This window comes from Urocitellus parryii, chromosome 13, assembly GCF_045843805.1.
Source record: "Urocitellus parryii isolate mUroPar1 chromosome 13, mUroPar1.hap1, whole genome shotgun sequence".
In the NCBI taxonomy this organism is placed as follows: domain Eukaryota; kingdom Metazoa; phylum Chordata; class Mammalia; order Rodentia; family Sciuridae; genus Urocitellus; species Urocitellus parryii.
In genome coordinates, this window is record NC_135543.1 from 15,726,999 (window position 1) to 15,746,745 (window position 19,747).

The following is a 19,747-nucleotide window of genomic DNA, read 5'->3' on the forward strand; positions in this document are numbered from 1 at the left end:
AGGCGGTTTCCATGTCTTGCCTGTTGTAAATAACACTGCAGCAAACCCAGGAGTGTGCATAACCCCTCACCATACTGACTTCAATTTCTTTGGATATATACCGCAGTAGTGGGGTTCCTGGATCATACTATAGTTCTGTTTCTTAAGGAATTTTCATACTGTTTTCCAAAATGGCTGTACTAACTTACAAAACCAGAAAAGGTAGATCAAGTTTCCTTTTCCCCTCCACATGTCTCCTGCTCTTGTTATCGAAACTTTTTGAAAATAACCAATCTAGCAGGTATAAGGTTCTTGTGGTTTTCATTTGCATTTCTCAGGCTCTTCTGCTGTAAAAGTACCAACGTGTTAACCAGTTGCACCACTGGAGCATCCACTCGGAATCTTCTATCTGTTGAACATTTGTATGTCTTCCTTCGAGACATGTCTCTTCAAATCCCTTGACCAAGTTTAATAGGATTGTTTGTTTTGCTATTGAATACTTAGTTTCATGTCTACAGCTCATACAAAAAACACTGATGAAACTCTTCAAAGAGCCTTCATATTACTCTAATGTAAATTATACAGATATCCATATATATAGATATCTCTTCATATCTGTATGAAATTTTTATTTTGAATGAGAAATATCTGTTCCTCTTCTTTTTTGATAATATCCCAATTATGAAAATGTTCTAATTTCTTTTAAAAGATCACTTTTTGCAGGATGCACACGCTAACTACTGTGAGAAGGGCATCTTCAATTTTTTAGAAACTTTCTGTGAATATTTGTTTTACTAAGTTTTAATTCTACCAATTAAAAAGTCAGTCCCAGAAATTCATGAGGCTGAGCCAGGGGTACTGCCAAGTGAGAAGTCAGTCTCAGCAACTTAGCAAGATTCATCTCAAGAATAAAGTGAAAAACAGGGCTCAGTGATCAGAGACCATGAATTCAATCCCAGTACTAGGGGGTGAGGGAGAGGACATTTCGTTCCTTTTTTATTATCCTTGGTCGTATGAAATCACCAAACTCTTTAATCATTTAATATTCAATTGGCTAGAGTTTTACTGACACTATATAATCAAATGTTTTCAAATTTACTTTCTAGTTTTTCACACTCGCAGTTAATGCTCACAGGAACGCACTTAAAGGTCACCTGAACAGAAACAATACAGTCTGAATTGAAAAAAAAAAAAAAAAAGAATTGAACTATGTTACATTTTGTAGTGACCTATGCAATCAATGTTCCCCGTGAACTTTACTTTTTCTTAAATGATATTTTTTAAATAACATCCAGTGTTATCAGAACGAAATGTTTTCTTTTACCATCATTAAATGTATAAAACAAACTGAAAAAGAAAAAACACAGAGCTACTTCTTCCCCACTGCCCAATATGATCATTTGTCAACTCTTGTTGACACCAGGCTGGGCAGCAACATTCAACAAAAATACTAGAATAATCTCTAAGCAAAAAAAGAAATGAATTAACAATGACTTCCCTATTTTTAAAGCTCTTCCATTCATGTTTTAAAATAAAACATGGTTCCACAAAGGTCTCACGTCCCAAAGAATGATTTCTGGGAAGCCTCCTACAGAAATTCATCTTTTGACTTGTTATGTTTTCCCTTTCCAAAGACTTCCAAAAGGAAGTGAATGCTCTTTCACATTCCTTTCAATCATAATGCAGTCTCTCCTCTGATGAAATTGGACCTACTGGGGATACTTCCTTTTTAAAGGACTCCCTTCACCCAAAGGCTTTTGAAGCAGTCAGGTTACTAAACTGAAGAGTTTGGAAATCAAATTCAGAAGTTTCTGACGGAAATTTACTTTGTCTCCAAATCTCCTGAGTTGAATGCCAGACTCAAGTTCCACCTCTGAAAAGGAAAGGAAATCAAAATTAACACTGACAATAGTCTGGACTGTAAACTAGCAAGAGTTAACAGGACCATTCAGGTGACAAACTGAGCACCCACCCCAGGAAACAGTTCTTTAGCTTTATCTGTGGCTATTTTCTTTTTAGTTTTATTGATTTTTTAAATACAACACCAGAATGCATTATATATTTTTTAAAAATATTTATTCTTAAGTTTTAGGTGGACACAACATCTTCATTTTACATTTTTACATTTACATGGTGCTGAGGATCGAACCCAGTGCCTCATTCCTGCATGCTGGTGAGCACTCTACCCCTGAGCCACAACCCTAGCCCTACAATTCTTATTACACATAGAGAGTACAATTTTTCATATCTTTGTATATAGAGTATGTTCATGTCAATTCATGCCTTTATACATCTACTTTTTTGTTTGTTTGTTTTGTTTTTTGCATTATGTTTCTGTTTTCCTAATGTGAGAGTAACAACTTGGAATATGCGTGTAGACACTGACCCACTTCAACTCACAAAAATTGTTTAAGGTGAGAATACAGACAACTATCCTTTATCATTTCGAACTTGTGATCTTCTTGCTTCAGTCTCCCCACCCACTGGAATTACAAGCACATGTCACTGGTGCCCAGCTGAAATCTTTTTTTTTTTTTTAAGCATTCTGGATAAGGCAAGTATTTTCTTTCACATATAGAAATATTGCATATCAAATACCACAAATGGTGTCATTAGTCAGCCTCCAGCAGATTTAAGTGATGTCATCCTCTTTTCTCATTTAAAGAGAACATAAGTCAAATTCTAAATACTGTGTGTTATTTTCAAATGGCAATATTTCAGAGCTCAAATTCCACTTCATTAGAAATCTTTTCCTCTAAAAAAACTGATATTTTCTTCTCATAAAATCTTATTCCAATATTAAGTCTACTTTAAAATAATTTGAAAATCTAAATTTAATCTAAACCAACCTTTTTTTTTTTTTTTTGAGGGGTACTTGGGATTGAACCCAGGGCACTTAACCACTGAGCCACATTCCCAGCTCTTTTTTTGTTTAGAGACAGGGCCCTGCCAAATTGCTGAGGCTGGTTTTGAACTCACAATCCTCCTGCCTTAACCTCCTGAGCCACTGCGATTACAGGCATGCGCCACTGTGCCCAGCCTAAATCAATTTCTTATAAATCCAATCTGTACCAGTCTGTTGCCTTTACAAAAAGTGAAGCAGAAAATAGTTTAATTCACATGTTTATTACTTTTTAGAATTGAGATACTGTAATTAGTCTGCTATAATAAAGAAAAATGATGCTTACATACAATCTAACTTCCAAGTAAACTTTTTACTGCCTAAAATTAACATTAAATCTAAACTGCTCACAATTTCAATTTTTTAATATTTCAAAGAGAAATCAGGGTTTTTTTTTGTTGTTGTTGTTCACTTTGGTTCATACTTTCTAAGACAATGACCAAACAGGGTAAGTGGCATACTCCTATAATCCCAGAGACTCGGGAGATTAGGCAGGAGGATCATAAATTTGAGGCCAGCCTCAGCAATTTAGTCAGGCCCTAAGTAACTAGGAAGACCTTGTCTCAAAAAAAAAAAAAAAAAAAAAAAAATCAAAATAAAGTAAAATGTAAATATACTCTAAATATTTAAACCTAGATTTCAATGAACAAAAGTAGAATCTTTCTTAACTCCTACCAAGAGACCTAATAAATCTTCCAAGATGCCATTCTTCATGGGCTACAGAATCAAATGTTGAGAAGTATTTACATTTTAGTAAGTGGGATATGTTAACATATAGTTCTTTAAAAAACTACCATCCAGGGCTGGGGATGTAGCTCAGTGGTAGAATGTTTGCCTGGCATACTTGAGCCCTTGGTTCCCTTCCAGGCAAGGGGATTAAGAAAAATATCATCCAATACACAACTTTGGAAGTCCTCAATCTACCAGAAAAAAATCATCTTTTTCACAAGAAAAAAAAATGGAAATAGTTCTGTTATCTTTTTTAATTTTAAAATTGCTATTGCAGAGGCTGGGGTTGTGGCTCAGTGGCAGAGTGCTCGCCTAGCATGCATGAAGCACTGGGTTCAATCCTCAGCACCATATAAATATAAAAAATAAAGATATGGTGTCTACCTAAAACTAAAAAATAAATATTAAAAGAAAAATTGCTATTGCAGAATTACTGTCTTTTAGGGGGGATTTTCTGCTGTCTCTTGTTCTTAGGAATTAGAAGTCAATCCAGAGCATGTTATAGATAGGTTGTGTTTGAGAAACATGGTCAGAACTCTTTTGAGTATCACAGAAAAGGACAAAGCTTCTCCATCTCAAGAAAGGGCCAGAGAGAGCAGCCTGCTGCCAATTTAGCCATGGTCACATTTGCAATGTCCCACTTCCTCTGCATGCCCTACAATTGTCTGATGATAATAGCAGCGTGACCCATTGGGAATTCTAGCCCTAATAGCCCTCCTTTTTACAACCCTTTACAGCAGGTGATTGTTGCCTTTGATAAGATTTACAAGAAGCCTGGGATGAGATGGGGCTGGCAGACCTGAAAATCTGTGAAGGAGATGGGGGTTGGGGGTGGATGTATAAGACTGGAGACCAGCTCCTCCTCCCCTGCTATGCCCACCCCTTTCAATATGAATGGTTAAAATGTTAACTAAGGAGAAGACTCCCTAGGCTCCTCAACTCTGGAGTCAGTCCAGGTGGGACAGTATCCAGCTTAAATATTACTTTTGTTCTTCTTAGGGTGGGGGCAGTGGCAAGATAAAGGTTTCCAGAGGTGGAGTCTGAATGAAAGGAGAGAGAAGGTAGCTTCCAGAGCCCTCTCCTGCTCAAGACAGTGACAGTCTTCTGGGCTGCCATTGCTGCTTGGGCTTGCACTTGTCTTCCCTGAGGCCCCTTAGCAGGGCGAGTGGAAGGAAGGGGAAAGCAGCTTGCTGGCCTGACTAAAACACAGCTGCAGCCACCTGTCATCCCAGCGACTGGCGAGGCTGAGGCAGGAGGATGGCAAGTTCAAGACCAGCCTCAGCAACTGAGACCCTGTCTCAAAAAATAAGCTGGGTTTTAAGACACGTGCCTGTAATCCCAGCAGCTCGGCAGGTTGAGGCAAAAGGATCAAAAACCAACCTCAGCAATTCCCTATCTCTAAATGCATCATGAAAAAGGGCTGGGGATGTGACTCAGTGGTTAAAGCATCCCTGAGTTCAATACCCAGCACTAAAAAATAAAAATAAAAATAAAAAGAACTAGGGATATGGCTCAGAGGTTAAGTGACTCTGGGTTCAATTCTTGGTACCAAATAAATAAATAAAAAGAGACCAGCCTCAGCAACTTAGTGAGACCCTGTCTCAAAATAAAAAATAAAAGGGGCTGGGAATGTGGCTCAGCACTCCTGGGTTAAATCCTCAGTACCAAAAATTTAAAGTTTAAAAAAAAAAAATACAACTCTGTCGGAATACCAAGCTAGGCTCCCTCCCTTGCTGTCCTGGGAGAACCCCCTGAAGAACTAAAGAGAAGCATCCCAAAGGCAACTCAGAGGGGCAGACCTGGCCGGATCCTGACCCTGAGGTCCCTGAGGATCTTACAGTTTGAGGGCCGGGCCCCAAGTCTCCAAGGCCCCAGCTGACAGGTACCTGTTAATGCTGATGCTGGGGTCGCTGGGGTCGCTGGGGCCGCTGGGGGCAGCTGCTCATTCTTCCACCCCTTCTTTCCAGGCATCTCCATAGGTGTGACCTCTGCTACAGAACCCAGAGAATTCAGTCTATTTTCAATTTTCCTGAGCTGAGTGACACACTCAACTTCCAGTTCTGAAAAGGAAAGCAAAACATGAAATTAACATTGACAGTTGTTAGACCAAAGGGTACCCAGAAAGTTAACAAAAGTGAGAAGTTGTACATCCCAAGAAGCATTTCTCTTCAATTTCCTTTATGTGCACCTGTCCCCCAAAATGTGAGAAAAACTTAGAACATACACACACACACACACACACACACACACACACACTACACACTAACAGACGGTGGCTCTCAAACAAAAAAGTTTAGAATATACTTAACTTTCTAATCTTAAAAAAAAAAAAATCCAGGATGAGACAGTGTTATCTTACTTTCAGATTTGGAAATTTTGGCTCTGGCAGCCAACTGTGGTTATCCTTTTTGTCTCTCATTTAAAGTTGGCCAGAAAACACATATCATATTCAAAACAATTGCATTCTTTATAAATACATTTGTTTTTCAAATATTAATTATTTCATAGCTCATTATGCACTCTTTTAAAAACTCCTTGACATTTTCTCATAAAACACTTCAAAAAATCTTATTCCAAAATTCTGCCCACACTTGCTAAAATAATTTAAAATTTACCTGTTAACCTAAACCAGCGTCTTCCTAGAAGCTAATCTGTAACAATTCATTGCCTTTACTGGAAAGAATGAAGTAGAAAATAAGTTTAATTCACATGTTCACAACTTTTTAGATTTTAGGTGCTGTAATTAACTTATTTTCATAAAAAAAATTCTAGTAACAATTTCCAATTAAACTGCCATCAATAAAAATAACATAGTTATATTAACATATGATTTTGGAAGCCCTAAACTCATTGAGGAAAAATTATTCCTTTCACTGGATGGGGGTGGGGGACAAAAAAACTTTTCCCCCTTTTTAAAAAAAACTATTCTGGGATTATCCCAGGGCCTCTCCATACTAGGTCAGCACTCCCACCACTGAGTTAAACTCCCAGGCCTGTTTCCTACATTTTTTTTTTTTTTGTATTGCAGTTACACACCAATAAATTTATTAATATATTATTAGGCTAGAGAGAATTATTGTCGTCCCTTATTACTGAGAACTAGGTTAGTCTACCACGAATTAGTTATATTTTTCAGAAACACGGTCAACACCACAAAAGGTGAGAAGACTTTTCTATCTCAAGGAAGATGCAAAGAGCAACCTAGTGACTGTTCGAACTTCGCCATGGTCACATTTGTATCACTTCCTCTTAATGCCCCACAGGTGCCATAAAATTAATGAAAATGGTGGCCTATAGCTGTCTGGTGTAATAGCAAGACGACCCTTATTGTTCTCCTTGTTACAACTCCTTAGTAGGTAACTGCCGCCTTTAGTAAAATTTATGAAGATTTATAAGTGGGGGAGGGGAGGGCCGATCCAAACAGGACCGGGCTGCAAGTGTTTGGCCAGACAGGGAGGGGGTTTGGGTACCCAGAAAGAGGGTCAACTCCTTCCTGCTCCCCCACCCCAACCCACTCCTTTCAATACCGATTGTTAAAACGTTAACTAACCCCCTAAGTTCCTTAGCTCTGATTCCTAGCAGGGCCTCCATCCATCCCCTGTCAGTCCTGAGTGGGACAGTGTCAACCTTAAACACTGCTTTTGTTCCTGCCGGGTGGGGACGGTGGGAACAGATGCTCTCAGAAGTGGGGTCCAGAGGAAGCGGGGCCATCTAGGGAGGCGGCGGGAGGCCTGGTGGCTCCCGGAGCCCTCTCCCGCCCTCGCTTGTCTTGACAATGACCTCCTTTGGGGCGCCGCCTACACTTGCACTTTTTCTCCCCGCGGCCCCGAGGAAGGCCAGGTGGAGAAAAGGGGAAACCAGAGTGGACGCAGCAGGTTGGCCTGGCTAAGATGCGGCCGCATCCCGATCCCAGGCTGGGCTCCCTCCCTCGCGGGTCCCGCTTTCTTGGAAGAAACGCCAGAAGAACTTCCCGGGGGGGAGGGGGGGTCCCGAGGGCACGTGCCAGGGCGCTGACATGGCCGGACCTTGGAGTCCCTGGCATTCTTCGCCCAGCCCCTGAGGGCACACCCGCCCCGACTTCGACCTCGACCCCAGCCCCGCCAGGGTCTCCGATTGCCCCAGCGGCTGGGTACCTGGCGCCCGTGCGGGGTTCGGTGGCGCGCGCTTACGCGCCTTCTTTCCAGGCATCTCCCCGAGCGCCGCCGCGATCTCCGCTGCAAATCCGGGGAACTCTGTCCCCCGACTCAGGAGCTCAGGCTTCCGCAGGACGCGAGCTGCACGCCGGGCCGGCCAGCGGGACAGGAACACCGGGCGCGCCGAGTTCCTGAGGGCACTCTGTGCCGGGATCCTCAGAGCTCCCGCGCGGAGGCCACTCGCGAGTCATAGGGGGACTTCCCCGGTGACGTAACGATACTTGACGCGGGCCCGCCCCCGTCCCGCCTCTGCTCGTCCCCGCCGTTGCGGGAGCGCGCGCCATTCTGGAAAAGGGCTGCGGAGCGCAACTTGTCCGGACCCGCACCGGCGCCGACCCGGGGCGGGGGGCGCTGGGCTCCGGGCCCGGAGGGACCCCGCTCGGCCCCACAATTACTTCCTTTAAAAAGGGGATGGGAGAAAAAGGTCGGTTTTGAGAATCTACGAACACCCCAGGTAGAGACGGCTGCTGTCGACCGGGGCTAGGGGTGAAGAGAGAGGCCAGGGTTTCCTAGGAGGAAAGTTGGGGGTTGGGGAGAGGCCAGGCGCCTCCTCCTTATCATAAATTGGCAATTAGAGACTTATGTAATAACAAACCCCAGGAAGGGTTAGGACCAGGAAACTTAGAATTCAGCGTGGATAGTACCGGGGAAGTGAAAAGAAAACTTTACCAACAGTAGAAAAGGTGCCCGAAGCCAGGTGAAAAAAGTATCAGGTCCGAGAACAAAATAAAGCATTGGGAGTGTTGGGGAATTCTGCACACTGGAACCCCGCACGTGGTGCGTGCGTGAGAGGGGTGAGAGTGCGGGTAGGTGGTGGGAGGGGCCTGGTTCTCTGCCCCGGGTAGGAATATGAGTTTTAAAAGCTGTGCAACGTTCTCCTTGGATATGTCGGTATTGCATATTCCTGGATGTTCGGTGATAAAAAGAGTGGGTCATCATCGTAAGAAAATATTCAAATCTTTTGTAGAGGGAGGGATGAGATACCTGGAAACGTGATATTGCTATCACAGTATTTGATTGGTACCTGAATATTATTGTATAAAGGAGTGCTAGAGTTAGGAATAGTTAAGAGATACAATAGGGGGTCAGTTCTACTAAGAGCTTTGGCTTGCATTTTTTCTCATTCTGTCCCCCAAACAAGTATTGAAAGCTGTCCTTCTTAGCACCGTGGCCACTTAACAGGTGCAGAAACTATAGGTTTATCGATATTGAGTAAATTGCCCGAGCTTCACATGGGCAGAGAGTCATGTCCTGCCTGATCACACAGGGAGCAAGACCTCTTATCCAACTAGGCCTTCCTAGCAATCACAACCTCTTAGAAAATGAGTGTTTCTACATCAACTTAATTGAATGCAGAGCTTCCAAGTCGGTTGCATACAGCTGCGTGGACCTCCTAGAAGAGTTTGCTTTGGTTCACAGTGTTGCTCTGCAAAATGTCACAAGTAAAGGTTTGAATAGATTCCCAACTTAAAAATTGAATGACTGAACGAATTTTAAAAATGAAAGGCTGAATTAAAAACTCAGATGTCTGGCATCTTTAGGGAAACCAGAAGCTCTGACACTTTCATTTTGCAAAAAGTGCAGAGTAGGCTAGAAGTGGAAGTCACCCCCTTCAGAGGGACCTGGAGGCTCCCATTCACCAACATTCCCTGCTGTTTGCTTTTCTCATTTACATTATCTGGCCCCAGTAGGCATCTGAGCTTGTTTATTTATCTTAAATCATTCAATCAACACAAATCAGCAAATATTTATTTATTGCTTGACCCTGAATAAGGTATAGACAATATTATAAGCATAGGACAAAACTACTCTTGAGTTTAAACAACTTTGTTTTGAGGCTGATGTTGGGTGTTTTTGAGTATGGTAAATGCTAGGGACAAAAGCAGATCAAATTCAGGATGTGAATATCAACACGTGACGCAGGAAGCCAAATGGAGATGCTGCCCTAAAATCTGTTATCTTAAACCTAACTCAAAACCACTGTGACCCTCTGAAGGGTCATTTCTACTTCCTTAATTCATAAGAATAAAGTTGATTTCTTAATTGCATAAACTAGTAAACTTCTGTGCAAACCATGCATTCTGAAATGCAATGAATACACACATATAGGAGAAAAACAAATTATAACACTGTTTATCTACAAAGGGTGTGTCAATTCTGTCTTCTAACATTATCATTATAAAATGTTTTTGACCCATACAGGACATAAACTGTAGGCATTTCTACCTTTAAAAGAATTGCAAATTAAATTGGCTTGGAATAAGAAGTAGGGGAGCGGAGGGGAGGGGAGTCTCAGAAGTGTTTCAAAAGCAACTGATGGAGACACTTTGGGGAAAAAAATTCTTTCTGGAACTAACATTTTAATAAGGGAATTAGAAGAAGAGTGTGAAAACTGGTGAATCATTTAATGTTGGACTTGTAAGAAAAATAGGAATATTATGGCCACTGAGCTAACAAGACAATGATTAAAGATTTATCATGAGCTGGGCAGGGTGGTGCATGCCTGTAATCCCAGAGGCTTGGAAGACTTAGGAGGACTGCAAAGTCAAAACCAGCCTCAGCAATTTAGTGAGGCTCCTAGCAATTTAGCAAGACCCTGTCTCAAAAAGTGAAATGGGTTGGGGATGTGGCTCAGTGGTTAAATGCCCTGGATCAATGCCTGATCCAAAAAAAAAAAAAAAAAAAAAAAGATTTATCATGAAGCATTATAATTCCCCAAAATTTGTTTTTTTAAAAATTAGGACTGGTGAGGGTAACTATTTTAAAAAATATTACCAGAGGGCTAAGAATAAAGCTCAGTTAGTAGAGTGCTTGCCTTGCATGCACACGGCCCTGGGTTCAATCCCCGGCACCACAAAATAATAATAATAACAATAATAATTACCAGATAATTCATTTTCATGGACCAAGTTCAAAAATGACAGAGAAAGCATACCTATAATTCCAGTGGCTAAGGAGGCTGAGGCAGGTGGATTGCAAGTCTAAATCAGCCAGCCTCAGCAACTTAGCGGAAACCCTTTCTCAAAAAATTAAAAGGACTGTAGATGTGGCACAGTGTTTACGTGCCACTGGGTTCAATTTCCAGTACAAGAAAAGGAAGAAAGAAGAAAAAGACAGTAAAAATCTGGAAGATCTGGTAATCTGTGTTGTCATTTAGAGTGTTTGTTTAAAAAGGTGTCTGTAGATGCTGGGCGCAGTAGTGCCCCCCTGTAATCCCAGCAGCAGCTCGGGAGGTAGGAGGATGAGAGTTCAAAGCCAGTCTCAGCAACTTTGAGGTGCTAAGCAACTCAGTGAGACCCTGTCTCTAAATAAAATGCAAAATAGGGCTGAGGATGTGGCTCAGTGGTTGAGTGCCCCTGAGTTCATTCCCTAGTACCAAAAAAAAGGTGTCTGTAGATACATATGTGTGTGTTTAAACTGACAGCAATAAACATGATTAGTAATAGAACAGTCATCCATATATTTCAAGCAGAAAATAGGATTTGACAGCTGAACAAGAGGATATGAGAAATGCATAAAGGAGTATTTAGAGGAAGCATGTGATGAAACATACAAGCTGTAGACCTGATTCTGTTTGTTCCAATAAAAGGGACTTTTTTTTCTTCTTCTTGTGTAGCGTGTTTATTAACAGAAAATTCATCTGAATTTCCCGCTTTGATCAATTAAATCTCTGTTGCAGTTCAGACGCTGTGCTAGGCTATGGAAAGATAGAGACTCACAAATATCATGTGAAATAAGAGTCACTTGAGCACCTGGTCAGAAAACACGTCTGATGATGGAGCTCTGGCTGGACGTGAGATTCTGCAACTTTTACAAACTCTGGTGATTCTAGTCTGTGGACAAGGTTGAGCAGCAAGACTACAGCCTGTATGTTTTGTTACGGGGATAGTGACTGGCAGGTGCAGTAAGTTGTGCCAGGGAAATTGAGACAGATGACAGGACTGCTTGGGAAGGAAGCTAAGCAGCCAGAAGGGGCATCAGTATAGAGACCTAATACGTAAATGAAGGGTTGGCCCAGCAGTGAGGCCAAGGGGAAGAAGTGTGACTGTGCTGACCGTGTTGCTGCCTGAGGCTGGGAGTGATGCCACCAGGGGAATTTCGGTTTTATTGTGGGGACTCCGCAGGAACCACTGAATGTTTGAAGCAGATGATCAGATTCTAGGAAGCTCACTCTGGCCACAGTGTGACTAGCTTGGTTGTGGTAAGACCTGAGACTAACTTGCAAAGGTATATGACAATTTTCATACAAGAGGGTAGTGCCAGCAAAGACGGTCACCATTTCAACGTGTTTTATTAAAATTCCTCATATTTCCTCATCCAGGTAGCACATGTCTGGTTCCCCCCTCCCCCGCCCCCAGCTTAAATGAACATTTTATCCTGTACTAGCATCCTAGGGCTGTGGTAAGAAATTCCCACAAACTGGGTGGTTTAAAACAACAGGGAGAAAAAAAAAATTCTCTTGCGGTTCTAGAAGAGATCAGTCCAACATGGAGATGTTGGCAGGTTCTCATGCTCTCTCTGAAGTCCCCTGGGAAGGAATCCTCCCTTCCCTGTCTTTTGGTGGTTGCCTGCAATCCTTGAATTCCTTGGCTTGGAGATGAAACACTGCAGTGTCTGCCTCAGCTTTATGTGGGTCCAAATAAATTTCCCTCTTCTTATAAAGACATTAGTCATTAGCTTAGGGCTGGGTTAGGGCCTACCCCAGACCAAAATGACATCATTTTTACTTTTTTATTTTATTTTATTTTATTTATTTTGGGTACTGGGGATGGAACCCAAGGGCGCTTTTATCACTGAGCTATTATTCCCCATCCCTTTTATTTATTTATTTTTTATTTTGAGACAGGGTCTCACTAAATTGCCCAAGCTGGCCTTAAACTTGTGATCCTCCTGCCTTAACTTCCTGAGTCACTGGGATTACAGGTGTGTGCCCCTGCACCTGTTTTCCACCCCTCCCCACACCTGGTTTTTGAGTCTCCTTTATTCTCAGCACCTTAACACAACCATTATGCAAATTTTGTTATCTTTACTTACACTCCTGTCTTCAGTGAATGTTTCTGAACATTGTAACTGCATGTAGTGTGTGTAAAATTCTATGGAGTATATTTCTTTTAAGGATGTATCCACTGTAAATTCTCTATCTTTGGGTCCATTGTTTTCCTTCTTTCCTAATAAGGTGATCAAATGGACAGCTCACAACAGACTGGGCCATTCAGCTGCTGGTAAAACTTTGGGGTTTGTCTTTCTCTTCTCTCCTATTCCCCTCACTTCCACCAGCCCTGCTACTACCCCCTTCTTTGTTACTTAAAAATTATTTTCAGTTTAACTTCTGTTGAAGCCCAGATATGGCATAATTTATTTTAAAATTTTATTTCTTTGTTGTAGTTGGACACAATACCTTAGTTTTATTTATTTATTTTTATGTGGTGCTGAGAATTGAACTCAGGGCCTCACACGTGCTAGGCAAGTGCTCTGCCGCTGAGCCACAGCCCCAGCCCATGGCATAATTTTTTATTTATGCTTCTGATCTAAGGGGGAAAAAAAGTAACAAAAGTTTGATCCCCTAGGGCCAGTTTGGTCTAGCTCTTTTTTTTTTTTTTTTTTTTTTAAAGAGAGACTGAGAGAGGAGAGAGAGAAAGAATTTTTTTTTAATATTTATTTCTTAGTTCTCGGCGGACACAACATCTTTGTTGGTATGTGGTGCTGAGGATCGAACCCGGGCCGCACGCACACCAGGCGAGCGCTCTACCGCTTGAGCCACATCCCCAGCCCTGGTCTAGCTCTTCATTGCTGCTTCTGATTTTCTCATTGGCTGATTCTGCACATACAACACCCAGAGTGTATATTCTTTATTTTATTCAAACTTGTTCCTAATCTTTCTGTTTTGTGGATTATCACAGATAATGACTATCAAGCATGTTTGTGTTCTCTTTTTTTTTTTTTTTTGAACCAGGGATTGAGCCCAGGGGTGCTTAGCCACTGAGCCACATCCCTAGTCCCTTTTTATATTTCATTTAGAGACAGGGTCTCACTAAGTTGCTTAGAGCTTTGCTAAATTGCTGAGGCTGGCTCTGACCTCACAATCCTGCGTCAGCTTCCTGAGTCGCTGGGATTATAGGTGTAGGCCACTGTGCCTGGCATTTGTGCTCTTGTCTGTGTATTTTCATTTAAATACAAAGGTTCCAGAAGAGAAATAAACAATAGTATGTTTCAGAAATTTCCAGTGAGAGGCTGGGAGTGTAGCTCAGTGGTAGAGGGCTTGCTTATCATGGAAGAGGCCCTGAATTTGATCATAAACACTGGGAGAAATAAAAAAAAAAAAAAAGACAAACAAACAGCCAGTACAATGATGGGAGTAGGTTAGGACTGCCTGGGTATTTAGCTTATTTTTCAATTTTCTTTTTTTATATATTTATCAATTTTCAATAAGAGAATAAATCCAATTAGTTTAGAGATTTCATTGAAAAGAGACCATTAACAAATGCTAGTCTATCAAAACCCCAAATGTCTGGTGAAACAATTATGTTTACATGGTTACTGACTAATTACTAGTTATGTAATTCATTCTTGTGGGAGAGTAGAAAACAATTGTCCAAGTGCAGTCAGTGTACAACCTCAGGATTGATTGATGAGCTCATGTAAAATGCAGTCCTGACCTCAGACTAGAAATACTCAGGCACAGCACAAGCCCCAGCCAAACCCTGTAAATGCCAGCAACTCCAGAGGCTGAGGCAAGAGGATCACAATTCAAGGCCAACCTCAGCAACTTAGTGAGAAGTTAAACTAAAATAAAAAATAAAAAGGGTAGGGGGTGTGGCTCAGTGGTAGCAGGTACAAGGCCCTCGTGTCAATCCCCAGTACTGAAGAAAAAAGAAGATATGTTGCCTGTCTGGAAGCTTCAAATATTTCAACTTGTGTGAAAAATTATGACCCATCTGTGAGGATAATCAGTGGCTACTGCCTTCATTAGGAGATACAATTTCATTCTGGCAGATAGACTTGGAGATTGAGAGAGGCTAAAATCTTTTTTTTTTTTTTTCTTTTTCTTTTTTTTTTTAGATGGGGGGAGGGAAGTGGGGATTAAACCCAGGGATGCTTAACCACTGAACTACATCCCCAGCCCTTTCTTAGACGTTATTTAGAGACAGGGTATTGCTAAGTTGCTTCCAGCCTCACTAAGTGGCGGAGGCTGTCTTTGAATTTGGATCCTCCTACCCCAGCCTCCCTAGCTGCTGGGATTGCAGGCTGTGTTACCATGCTCTGCTGAGGCTGAATTCTTGGTATCTATCATTCATGCTCATTGTAATCTATCAAGGGCACCCACAGTGAGACTGAGCATCACTAATAGAGAGCCGCTGGGGGCTTTGAAAGTGATGGAGACCAAGATCTCTCACCCCAACCTCCCCTTGGCCTTCTTCCTCAAACCCACTGAGTCCTTCCCTCCTCCAAGCCCTTGTCCTTGCTCGTCCCTCTGCCTAGGATGCTCTTCCTCCTCGTCCTGACATGTCTGCACTCTGCTGGTCCACTCAGGACTCAGATAAATGCTGCTTTCTAAGATTCCGCCTCTCAGGTCCCCTTCTTCCTCTGGGGGTAGTCTTTTCTGCTATCCTTTAAGAAAGCCTTCCACTTTCCACTCTAAAAAAAGAAAAAAGAAAGAAAGAAAAAGAAAAAACAAACAAACAAATGCTACTTTCTTAGGTCTTCCAGACTATCCTGTTCAAAATCTCCCATCTCTACCCTACAAATGGCTGTCGATCATGAGATTTGTTTTATTAAACTATTAAACTGACTATAACTTGTTAATATTCTACTTCCTTTTTTTTTTTTTTTTGGTACCAGAGATTGAACCCAGGGGCACTCAACCACCACTGAGCCACACCCCCAGCCCTGTTTTGTATTTTATTTAGACACAGGGTCTCACTGAGTTGCTTAGCACCTTGCTAAGTTTCGGAGGCTGGCTTTGAACTCGTGAGCCTCCTGTCTCAGCCTCCCCAGCCGCTGGATTGCATCATGCACCACCGCACCCAGTTTACCGTTTCCTTTTGAATTGAAGCCAAGGAAGTCAGACTTTGTATATTTTGGTTCCTGCTATTCCAGGCACATGGCAAAAACTGAATGACTCCGCGTTAAATAGAAACAAGGCCACGTGGGGCCCGTTGAGAAGGACTTTCTACTAGTAAGATAGTTTGTGGACTAGTTTTTTGCTTTCCCACATTCAGATAGTAGAAAACCAAAACTGGAGGAGGTTAAATCATTTGTGTACATGCACAGCACGAGTAAACAAATGAGTAGCCATTGTTCGTCTTACCCTTCCCCTAGTTCATTACAGTTTTTGATTGAGAGGAAAGGAAGACAATGATCAAAAGAGATTGCAGACACTGAGCATTTAAAATATGCCTGTTTTTTTATTTTTCTCTACAAAGTTATTTCCTTTTAACAATAAGCCCCCAGGTTTTAGAAGTTTCAAGCACAGAGAGAGAAGAAATAGTTTGCTGCCTTTGGGAATGAATACCAAACATATAAAAAAGTACTTGAAGCAATCATAGGTGAGAATTTTCATAATCTTGGGGCTTGTGAAAACCAAGTCTCAAGGGCACACTTGACTTTCCTAGAAATGTAAAACTTTGATGGGTGAAATAACCCTATGAACAGAGTCAGAAGACATCGAGATCAGAACTTCTGAAGAACAAAGGCCATACAGGTTCAGGCCCTCTGCCAGCCTCTCTGTTGACCCCTTGCCAGCGTTAGATGCCACACAGCCTGCAGGACAGCTGCCCCAGGGAGGACGCTGAGGTCCCCAGGAATGCCAGACCCCAGGGGCAGAGCAGACTGCCTGAAGGCACTTGGCCTTCAGCTCCTGCCAGTTTGGGGGGGTGTGGAGGCACCCTGATTCTGGCAGTACCCTCTCCCCACTCATTTCTCTCTCTCCTCACTTCTCTCCCTTGTGCTTCTCTCTATGGGGTCTCTATGGGGGATACTAGGCATGCAGAAGTCATGCAGAAAGACCCTAGAGAAGGAGCATGGAGCCCTTGGCAATAGCATTGGCGCATCCAAGTCTACTTCTGCAGAAACCTGAGGCTTCATTATTCCAGCCCCCAAACTAGAACACCTGAGATGGCCATTCACCCTTGACCTTGCACTTTTCTGTACCCCGCCCTGAAGTTGTCATCGGCTCTTGCATATCTTCCTTTAAAGTGCCCTTTGGTTTTGGCCTTCCTTCTCAAATCCCTCTGCCAACAGTGCGTGTTACCTCACCTGGTGTTTCTGCAAAGTCCACCTGGATGCCTTCCTTCTCAGCCAGTGGCACCCTTCAAACTTCCCAGACCCATTAGACTCCGGTTCCATGGCCTTCAGCCCCTGGCTGAGGAATGCATAGCCATCTCCCAACTGTCCACCCAGACAGCTCTGATCTCCACCTGGGGAATACCATACCGCCTCCTTGGGAATCGCATACCACAAACTGATTGATGGGCTCCCTAAAATAAGCTGCACTCTCCTGGAAGGCAGGAACCCCATTTATCCCTCGTGGCTACCTCCCCTCCAAACTATTTCAGCTGCTTCTATTCCTTGTGGTATTGTATTGGTTTTATTATTTCAGCTTTGATGTCTTTGAAATTAATAATCACCTGAAATAATGATCCAAGTCTCAAAGAATTACACTATATAGACAGAAGTCCGACTCATGGAAGAAATTTAGAAATGGTTCTCTATTTTAACTGGTATTTCAGTTTTACTATTTGCTGAATTTGTGAACTTAAAACAAACTGCTTATCTTCTCAGCCTGTTTCCCAATTTGGAAAGGTAGAAGAATGATCTTACCTTTCTTAAAGGGCCTTTTTGATACTGTAAAGGCCAATCAGCGCCCAGGATGTCACATCAGGGAGGCTCAAGCCCAGGGGACTCTGCTCTACCTACCTGCCACCCACCCTGTGCCCAGAGGGGAGCAGGACAAGTGGGTGGGGGAGAGCTGCACCTTGAAAGTCCTGGAATAAATGTTAATGTGGGTGCACATCTCGGCCCCACTCAGGAACGCTCCCAGCCACTGCGCTTGTGTGGACACATAACCGGCCACACTGTCCCTGGATTTTTCGAGATTAGAATCAGGAGCATTTTTGTTACAGTCCTCAGAAAAAGGAAAGAGGTGACAGGCAGAGAAAGGAAACTAAAAGAAAAAGAGGAAATGATTCACTTTCTGAGCCTTAGACCTCAAGCTCACAAACAGGCTGGGAAGGGGGTGGGGGTGGGTCAGCTGGCCAGCATCAGTAGGTGATTTTTTTTTCTTTTGGTACCAGGGATTGAACCCAGGGACGCTACACCACTGAGCCATGTCCCCAGCCCTTTTTATTTAGCAACAGGAAGAGTACCTCCTTTTAGGATCCGAAATCCAGACTTACTCCCAACTGTCCAACTTAAAACATGTTCATAAGCAAAAGATTGACCTCCCTGGGGCCCTTATCCTGTCTGTTAGGTGGTTCTTAACTCTGGACCTACCTTGTTAGTTGGAAGAAGATTAATCAGTGAGAGAGTGGATTATAGAAGGCTGCCATGAGCTGTATGGTAATGCACACATGAGATTTCTTGGCATTATTATGGGAGAGGTTCACAGGATATGGTTGTAAAGCTGTGACTGATGAAACTTGGTAGTTCCAGAAAAGAAAAGAAAAAAAAAAAAGTGTCCCTCACAAGAAACCAGTAACATGATCCAAATCTCAAAGAATTACATTATATAGACAGAAGTCCGACTCATGGAAGAAATTTAGAAATCGTTTTCTATTTTGTGCTTTAGAAGGAGAATGCCAGTTACAGTGGTACATATCTGTAATCCCAGGAATGCAGGAGGCTGAGGAAGGAGGATGGAAAGTCTGAGGTCAGCCTGGGCAACTTAGCATAATCTTGTACAGAAGGAGAAGGAGAAGGAGAATATTTATTGTATACTCTTTTGTAACCTTTGAATCCTTAAATGCACACACAAAATTCAAATGTCTGTGGACCAAGAAATTTCCCTCTCAGGTAAACATTATTTAGAAATGTATTTACATTTTCATTAAAGACATGTACAAGAACATTCATAGCAGCATCATGTGTAGTGATCTCAAACTGGAAGCTGTCTAAATGCCAAGCTGTAGAGTAGAAAAATAAATTGCTGTTCATTCCCACCATGAAATATCAAACAGCAACTGCAATAAGTGATCTTCAATACCAGGCAACAGCCTGATGAGCATGGCAAGCCACGTAAAGAGAGAGAAGCCAGATAGGAAAGAGCACACACTGCGTGTCTGCGAAGGCAGATACAGCCAACCTATGGAGTTAGAGCACGTCAGAATGGCTCCCCTTAGCATTGCTAGAAACTGAAGGTCCTAGACAGGCTTCTAGGGGTATTAGTAATACTCATTTATTAATTTATTTTTAATTTTTTTTAAATTTTATGTATGTCTGTTTTTTGTAGTGGGGATTGAACCCAGAGATGCTTTACCACTGAGCCACATCCTCAGCACTTTTTGTTTTCTATTTTGAGACAGCGTCTTACTAAATTGCTTAGGGCCTCACTAAGTTGCTAAATCTGGCCTCAAACTTTCAATCTTCTTGTCTCAGCCTTCTCAGTCGCTGAGATTATAGGCATGTGACACTGTACCCAACAAGGCCAAATTTTTAAACTGCCACTAACAGATGGAATGAAATGGGTACCTTTTGGAGATTTCTGGAAAAGCTTGAATCAAAATTTATTTTGTTATGGTATTGTTTCTCTGTGGGTCTCGTCAGGATGACACTTTCCTACCCTTATGCAATCTTTTCTTCTTATTTGTCTACCCATTTATCTTAACCCTAAGTTAACATGTAACATACACACAGAAAAGAGCGTGATAAATTTTCAAATTGAGTTCACCTACACAAAAAGTACCAAGAAATTAGTACTCCCAGGCACAGTAATTGTACATGCCTGTAA

General features: G+C 42.2%; 1 protein-coding gene and 1 pseudogene across 1 annotated transcript; both read right to left on the minus strand.

Moving 5' to 3' along the window:
* Window positions 1-1,677: 1,677 nt before the first annotated feature.
* On the minus strand, window positions 1,678-7,798 carry Pmaip1 (phorbol-12-myristate-13-acetate-induced protein 1). The gene is made up of 3 exons (XM_026393169.2): window positions 7,744-7,798; window positions 4,464-4,466; window positions 1,678-1,852 (listed from the first exon to the last, which is right to left on the minus strand). Exons 1-3 carry the CDS (start codon window positions 7,796-7,798, stop codon window positions 1,746-1,748), a joined length of 165 nt encoding a protein of 54 aa, XP_026248954.2. The 3' UTR covers window positions 1,678-1,745.
* A 161-nt stretch (window positions 7,799-7,959) lies between these two features.
* Window positions 7,960-19,747, minus strand: part of LOC144250020 (large ribosomal subunit protein eL27 pseudogene) — a 65,808-nt pseudogene continuing 54,020 nt past the window's right edge.